General features: G+C 45.6%; 3 protein-coding genes across 3 annotated transcripts; 2 read left to right on the top strand and 1 right to left on the bottom strand.

Moving 5' to 3' along the window:
* The first annotated feature begins 272 nt into the window (after positions 1-272).
* Positions 273-1541, top strand: LOC115758566. The gene has a single exon (XM_030699275.1). It carries the CDS (start codon positions 478-480, stop codon positions 1135-1137), a length of 660 nt encoding a protein of 219 aa, XP_030555135.1. The 5' UTR covers positions 273-477; the 3' UTR covers positions 1138-1541.
* An 82-nt stretch (positions 1542-1623) lies between these two features.
* LOC115758565 (SPRY domain-containing SOCS box protein 3) lies at positions 1624-3332 on the top strand. Its single transcript, XM_030699274.1, has 4 exons — positions 1624-2185; positions 2250-2407; positions 2764-2982; positions 3105-3332. The coding sequence occupies exons 1-4, from the start codon at positions 1714-1716 to the stop codon at positions 3150-3152; spliced, it is 897 nt and encodes a 298-aa protein (XP_030555134.1). The 5' UTR covers positions 1624-1713; the 3' UTR covers positions 3153-3332.
* A 215-nt stretch (positions 3333-3547) lies between these two features.
* LOC115758564 (reticulocalbin-2) lies at positions 3548-6507 on the bottom strand. The gene is made up of 5 exons (XM_030699273.1): positions 6356-6507; positions 5740-6273; positions 5074-5221; positions 4447-4903; positions 3548-4380 (listed from the first exon to the last, which is right to left on the bottom strand). The coding sequence occupies exons 2-5, from the start codon at positions 5960-5962 to the stop codon at positions 4180-4182; spliced, it is 1029 nt and encodes a 342-aa protein (XP_030555133.1). The 5' UTR covers positions 5963-6273; positions 6356-6507; the 3' UTR covers positions 3548-4179.
* Between the last annotated feature and the right edge of the window lie 55 nt (positions 6508-6562).

Here is a 6562-nt window from a genome sequence, read left to right as displayed (position 1 = left end):
TGTGCGCATGTCGCCGAGGGTTGGGGTCTGTGTGGTGGTAGGGGGAGGGGTTGGCGATAACAGAGGGTGGCACACGTAACCATATGATAATGATATGCCAGCACAAGCACATACAAATTCCAATTGGTGGTGGAAAATAACAAAAAACCTTTCCAGCTGTGCGTCAAATAGGGGTAGATAGATATATTTCGAATTCAAATTGGAAAATCGAGCAGAACAGCGCGAGACATTGGCGAGTGCGGAGTCCGGAGTGCAAAGCGCGCTGTCAGAAGCGGTTGGGAATTACAAGAAGTCCAAGAAAAAAGGGAAAAAATTAAAAGTGCAAAATGCAAACAAGTGCAGCCAAGGAGCTGCGCCACGAGTGAAAGTGGAGTCGGAAGCAACTCACCAAGCGGCCACCTGAGCTGCCCGAGCAACCCCCACACACACACACACACACACACACACACAGCACACACCCACCCCCATTTGTTCTTTATGATTATCGTGTTGTTGCTGCTGTTCCAATCGCTGTGCCTCTACTGCCAACGCCTGGTGCTGCACGTCCACGACAGATGCTTTCCGCGCAACGCCCGCTTGCTGCAGGAGTCCGCCGAAACGGTGGGCGATCGTAAGGCGCTGCAGCACCTGGAGCACCTGCAGCTGGAGCAGAGCCGACGGCGCCACAAGCGTCGCATACTGGAGCCCATTTTGCCGCTGGGCGCGGGGCTCAATCTGGAAGCGTGCCGCTTCTGTGCGCACAGTCCGCAGGGCTATTGTCGGCATCATTTCCATCTGCAGCTGCATACGCAGCGGCGCAACGGCGGCGGCGCCGGCGGCACTGGCAGCGGCGGTGACCAGGACTACAAGCAGCTGCGCAGGATCAGGCGTGAGCTGAAGCGCAGTCTCGAGCCAAGAAGCAGCCATCGCATCATCAATTATCTGCCATACAGTCGCAGCACGAGCTCGCTGAGCAGCGGCTACGGCTCTCAGGCAACCTTACAGGAGGAGCAGGAGGAGACGTCCGGCTATCTGGAAGAGGAGCAGAAGGAGCAGGAGGAAACGTGCAGCAACAGCAGCAGCTATCTGCCGGAGCTGCAGGAGGACGTGCAGCTGGAAGTGCAGGAGCAGCAACTTTTGATAACCAGCCATCTCTAAAGCAGTAGCAGGAGAAGATCTGTAGCAGCCTCTCAGGAGGACGAGGGACAACAGCAAGAGGAGCTATCAAGAGGAGCAGGAGGAAGTGCAGGAGGAGACGGAACGAGGAGGAGGCGCAACGAGCAGGAGCAGACTTATAGCAGCTGCAGCTATCTGGAGGTGTAGGAGGAGGCACAGCAGCCTCTCAGGAGGAGGAGACGGACAACAATAAGAGGAGCAGGAGGAGGCACAGCAGCACCTTTTGATAGACAGCACACTCGACGCCGCACAGGAGGAGGAGACGGACTATAGCAGCAGCAGCAGCTATCTGTTGGAGTAGGAGGAGGCACCTTTTGATAGACAGCCTACAGGAGGAGGAGGAGGCGGACAACAGCAGCAGAAGCTATCAGGAGGAGGCTGAGCACCTCTGCAGGAGCAGGGTGTGGGCAAACCATTTGAAGAGCAGCCCGGCCAGCACTCGAGTGGGCTCTAGAATCAAGTAGGCTTTAGAAAGTCTTTTGTACAAATTTGTTGTGAATGTTTTACATTGCCATATTGACGCAGTAGCTGAAGCATCATTTAAGAATCGTTAGCGCAATGTCCGACATAGAATTGGAGCAACAGCAGCCCCCACAGATGCTGGCGCAGACGCCGCCGCCGACGCGACGACGACGCCAGGCGCACTCGCGCTGCGATGGAGGCTATACGGGCGCCCAGGAGAAGCGCTTGCAGCAGGCGCTGGCGGATCAGCTGTCGACGTGCCCGCTGCGGCATGGCGTCGAGGACGACTGGACGTGGAGCAAGCGCTATCGCTCCAAGGAGGTGGTGCTCAGTGGTCACAATTCGCGCACCGTCCACTTTCATCCCAACTGGAGCAAAGGCACCGCCGGCATCCAGGGCAAACGCGCCCTCAACAACGGCCGCTACTACTGGGAGCTGCATGTGTCCCAGCGGGTCTTTGGCACCTCCATTATGTTTGGCATCGGCACCAGATCCTGTCGCCTGCACGCGAACGCCTTCCGCAATATGCTCGGCGAGAACGAGCACGGCTGGGGCCTCTCCCACAAGGGTAAGCCAATTGATGAACCAATCTTGAATAAAAATATATAACAATTTTCCTATATATCTTCCAGGCATTCTTTGGCACAAAGGCGTGGCTCTTGTATACACTAAGGGATTCCGCGAGAATCATCCCACGCAAATTGGCGTGCTCTACGATGGCATTGAAGGCACCTTGACCTACTACAAGGACGGCAAATGCCTGGGCGTGGCCTTTAGAGGCTTGGATAAGGTAAGTTGCGAGAGCCTGTTGAAGGGAGAAGGTCAAATTGAAGGGAACGGGGATTCCCAAAAGACTTTCCGATAACTCTTCAGCAATTTCACAATATCGATTCACATCGATTTTCAGATAATCGATATCGATTCAAATCGATTAACAGATCGCCTGATCTTAAAATTAAATATCGATCTTGGGATAAATCTTACCTTACTCTAAGATATTGCTAAGGGAAATAGCTAGATCGACACATCTCATTGATCTGATCATTATATATATACCATATCCTGGATACTCTTGTTACCAATTTTCAGTTAGTTGGGGATGCTTCCCTCTCACAAGATATCTATCTATCTATATCATTTCCTCAGGTGAACGAACCGCTATATCCCATCGTATGCTCCACGGCGGCCAAGACCGAGATGACGCTCAAGTGTGCCAGACGGGAATTCGTTAATCTTCAGGATCGGTGTCGGGCGGTGATAATGCGAAGATTACGGACCGCTGGCAATGTGGAAAAGCTAAAACTGCCGCTCTCCATAAGCGAGTATCTGGGGGAGGTGATCGATGACATGGAGCCACTGCGTCAGGTAGACAACTATGATATATTGTGTGGCTTCTAGAGTTCCATTTTGGCTATAGCATATAGGGCATATGTGAATGTGTGTAGCATATAGATATCTATGATAACCTATATGTATGTATATTATAGGTAAATGAGCAGGAGATGTGCATGATTAATTATGATTTAGAAGTGTAAGACCCGAAGCGTGGCCCGTGAAGCTCTGTATTGTGCCATAATTTTGGGATGTGCACTCTTTGAAAATATGATGAAGCGAGTTCTGTAAATCTCAAGTATGAATTTCAAGAATTTTTCTTGTTACGAATCGTTTTTGTTCACAATTATTATTATTTAAAGAAAAAAAAAGGAGCATAAAAACTCGATTTGTTTTTGTTTGTGATTTTTCTCTCTCTCTAACGCTTTCTGTTGAAATTGTAGCAAAAATGTTTCCGGTAATAGGCCAATTAGGTGCAATATTTGTGATATAAGACAGAGGCGGCAATTCCAATGGCACCCACAAATGGCGCCTGTATAGCAAAAATAAAATAAAATTAACATTAATAACTATTTCTAATAACTAAAGCTAAGCAATATAGAATTATACATTTATTTTTTGGTACGAGTGTAAAATCTAGTCAAAGCTGCTTCACACTATTGTCGAGCCCAAGAAGTCTGTAAACATTTGGCAGCACATTAGGCAGCTAATAATATTAAGCAAATGTTAATAATTAATTAATTTAAACAAATCAAGTAGCATTCCAGTTGCAAACAGTTTCGCTCCGATTCTAGTCCAAATGTGCAAAATTTTACGATCTCTCTCTTAACTATATATATATATATATATTATGCATAGATCGTAAGTATGGAATTTTTTCAAAACTGCAAGAACACTTTATAGAACTTAAGAACTTAAGTACTTATAAAAGCAGGCTTAAGCCAGACAGACAAATAATTTAGCAAAAATTATTTATGTATTCATATTGTAGCTTCTTAGTTTTTTTTGGTGTCTATATAAATTACTACGATGTATAAATGGAGCGTGTGTTAAGTAATCAAATCTGTAGACAATGGCATACAACAATAAAAATAATCTATTATATAATATGCACAGATATGCATATACGGTATGTCACATGAATTTGCATAAATAAAGCATTAATTTACTAACTAAATGAATAAAATACAATACTAAGCACAGATTCTTCTAGCAAATTCGTGATATGGTTTACAGTTCATCGGACAAGCGATGTATATTTTGCAAATGATCGCCATAGTCGGTGGCCTCGCTGCCTACGAATGTGTCGTAGTTATTGAGGATCTCCAGGTACGACAAACGATCGTCGTGATCCTCATCGGTGGACACAAACAAATGATCCACCTCATCGTCGGCTATGACCGAATTGCTGGGCACAATCCAGGAAAGTACCTGAAAACAACAAAAAAACATTTAAGGACCTGGACTCTATATATATATATCAATTGCAAGCGGCACCTCATTGCCCGAGAGCACACCGTCCCCGTTGGCATCATAGTCTTTGTCGAAGCGTTCCTTTTCTGTTATCAGCCACTCCTTGTCGTGATGTGCGGCCGCCGCGCCCACAAACTCCTGGAAATCGATTTTGCCATCATGATTTAGATCCTTATCCTGCATCGTGTGCTCCAGCAGCACGGGCAACATTTGTGGATGCTCCTCGGGATTTTGAAAGTATACATATTCCTCCAGACTGAGCATGCCATCTTTGTCGGTATCGGCCGCATGAAACATTTCCTTGTCCTGTTTTATCATTTTCTGCTCATCCTCGTAGGTATCGAAATCGATGACGTCTTTCTTAAAGTTCTCATCCTCCATGGCATAGGTGTCCTGCAAATACTCAGTCCAAGTGATTCGATCGTCCAAATCCTGATCGATTTCCTCAAAACGATCCGCTGCTTCCTCCTCCGACAGTTTTCTGTAAAATGTAAATGATATTTAGCAAGGCTTTCAATTGATTAACCGATTCACAGACACATGCGGCGGGCAGGCTTAGCAAAGGCATTAGTTTCTTTCGAGGTGGCCTTTCTAAAAGGGCAGCCATACTCTGTTATGGATAGCTTGGGTTAATCAACAAACAACACTCACTTAAAAGACCTTAAAATCCATGCTTTCAACTCATGCCGATCGATAAATTCATCGCTATTCAAATCCATCATCTTGATAAGTATGGCCAGTCGCCGCTTGGACTCTTCCGGTGTCAGCGTGTCAAATTCCTGCGCCTCTTTTGTGTTGCCTGTACATTGGGATAGACATAAAATATGCATAAGAAACGGCGCAGAGAGCGAGGCATATAAAGAATATAAATTCACAACATCTGCACGTGTGCGCACAATAGACAAAACACAAGCCCAAAAATTAAATGGAAATAATGGGCAACGATTTAAGATTTTTATGAACAGTGAAGAAATCTCATAAATTTATAAACTACAAAGTTTGTTCTAGTAAACGGCGCACAGCTAGAAGATACCCTGTGACCTCTTCTTTTATCCTTCCTTTATAAAACTTCAAAAGTAACTTAATTTTTTACTGACCGAAGGACTTGCTCTCAAAACGTTCAATTTTGGGGAACGGGCAAATTACTGATTGATAATTATGAGTGTACATATTTTCTGGGCCTCCTTCTACCCATTTTGAATGGCAACAGGGTATAAACATATTTAACAAATAAACAATTTAAATGCGGTTGTGAGATGCTAAAAACAACACGTTAGTCAGCTACGTGCCTGGACTGGATTAGCCCATTACACTCACCTATAATGGCCTCATGATCGAACTCCACATTGTGCTCGCCCAGCTCGCCATGATGATGTGCATCCCTGGGTATATAGACGCCATCTTTGACACGCTCCTTGCTCAGATGCTTCTCGTGCTTGTGGCTGTTGGCCACGGCACCGTTGGCGGGCATGGGTCCAACAATTGCCAGCACGCCAATGGCGCACATCAGCATTGGCCAAAGCGGCATATTTCTGGGCATTTTGTTGCCCAATGACGACACACGCGGATTTGTTTATATGGCACTTGAAATTTGCCAGATCGTTGGCCCGTTCGATGCTCGCCGTTTGCTCGTCTGACGTACACTAAGGCCCTGCTGAGAATTTGTTTGCTGGCCTTTTGCTCTGGGATGCTGAGCGTTACACACACACGCACACACACACACACACAGCCTCTTGTAGTGGCGGGCACTTGAGTTCCTAGCCGCCGGCGACAAAGACGACCGACGCACACGTAATAGCCAAAAACCAATTCTATGAACTCTAATGAACCCAGTCAATAGATTTGCGTAACCTGAAATATATATACGTATGCACATATAAATGAATATATGCATATTTAATACATTTACAAAACAATTTTATGTTTTGCTTACCAGCTGTTTGGGCTGTGCACACAAATTTGTATAGTAAGGCTTTGCGTATTATATCTGTGCAGTCTAGCTGCTTGCAAGAAATTACGCATGCACTTTTTATATAATAAAACTTTAAATTATAGTATTTACAAGCATTTTAAAAAATATATACTTTAAGCAGGCTGGTTAAACAAAAATCGCAGCATCCCCACAGCGTTATCGAAAATG

The sequence above is a fragment of the Drosophila novamexicana genome, unplaced genomic scaffold (genome assembly GCF_003285875.2).
Source record: "Drosophila novamexicana strain 15010-1031.04,08,12 unplaced genomic scaffold, DnovRS2.1 tig00000193-arrow-pilon, whole genome shotgun sequence".
NCBI lineage: Eukaryota > Metazoa > Arthropoda > Insecta > Diptera > Drosophilidae > Drosophila > Drosophila novamexicana.
Note: the sequence above shows the minus strand (reverse complement) of the source record. Positions and strands in the feature narration are given on the sequence as shown.

What these genes read in the sequence shown, in the direction of transcription:
- LOC115758566 (XM_030699275.1), top strand. Translation starts at nt 478, where the DNA reads ATGATTATCGTGTTGTTGCTGCTGTTCCAATCGCTGTGCCTCTACTGC.
- LOC115758564 (XM_030699273.1), bottom strand. Translation starts at nt 5,962, where the DNA reads ATGCCCAGAAATATGCCGCTTTGGCCAATGCTGATGTGCGCCATTGGC. An exon ending in CGATCATGAGGCCATTATAG is followed by an intron (nt 5,222 to 5,739) that starts GTGAGTGTAATG and finishes CCCAATGTACAG; the next exon opens with GCAACACAAAAGAGGCGCAG. An exon ending in GTGTGCTCTCGGGCAATGAG is followed by an intron (nt 4,381 to 4,446) that starts GTGCCGCTTGCA and finishes TGTTGTTTTCAG; the next exon opens with GTACTTTCCTGGATTGTGCC.
- LOC115758565 (XM_030699274.1), top strand. Translation starts at nt 1,714, where the DNA reads ATGTCCGACATAGAATTGGAGCAACAGCAGCCCCCACAGATGCTGGCG. An exon ending in CTGGGGCCTCTCCCACAAGG is followed by an intron (nt 2,186 to 2,249) that starts GTAAGCCAATTG and finishes TATATCTTCCAG; the next exon opens with GCATTCTTTGGCACAAAGGC. An exon ending in ACATGGAGCCACTGCGTCAG is followed by an intron (nt 2,983 to 3,104) that starts GTAGACAACTAT and finishes TGTATATTATAG; the next exon opens with GTAAATGAGCAGGAGATGTG.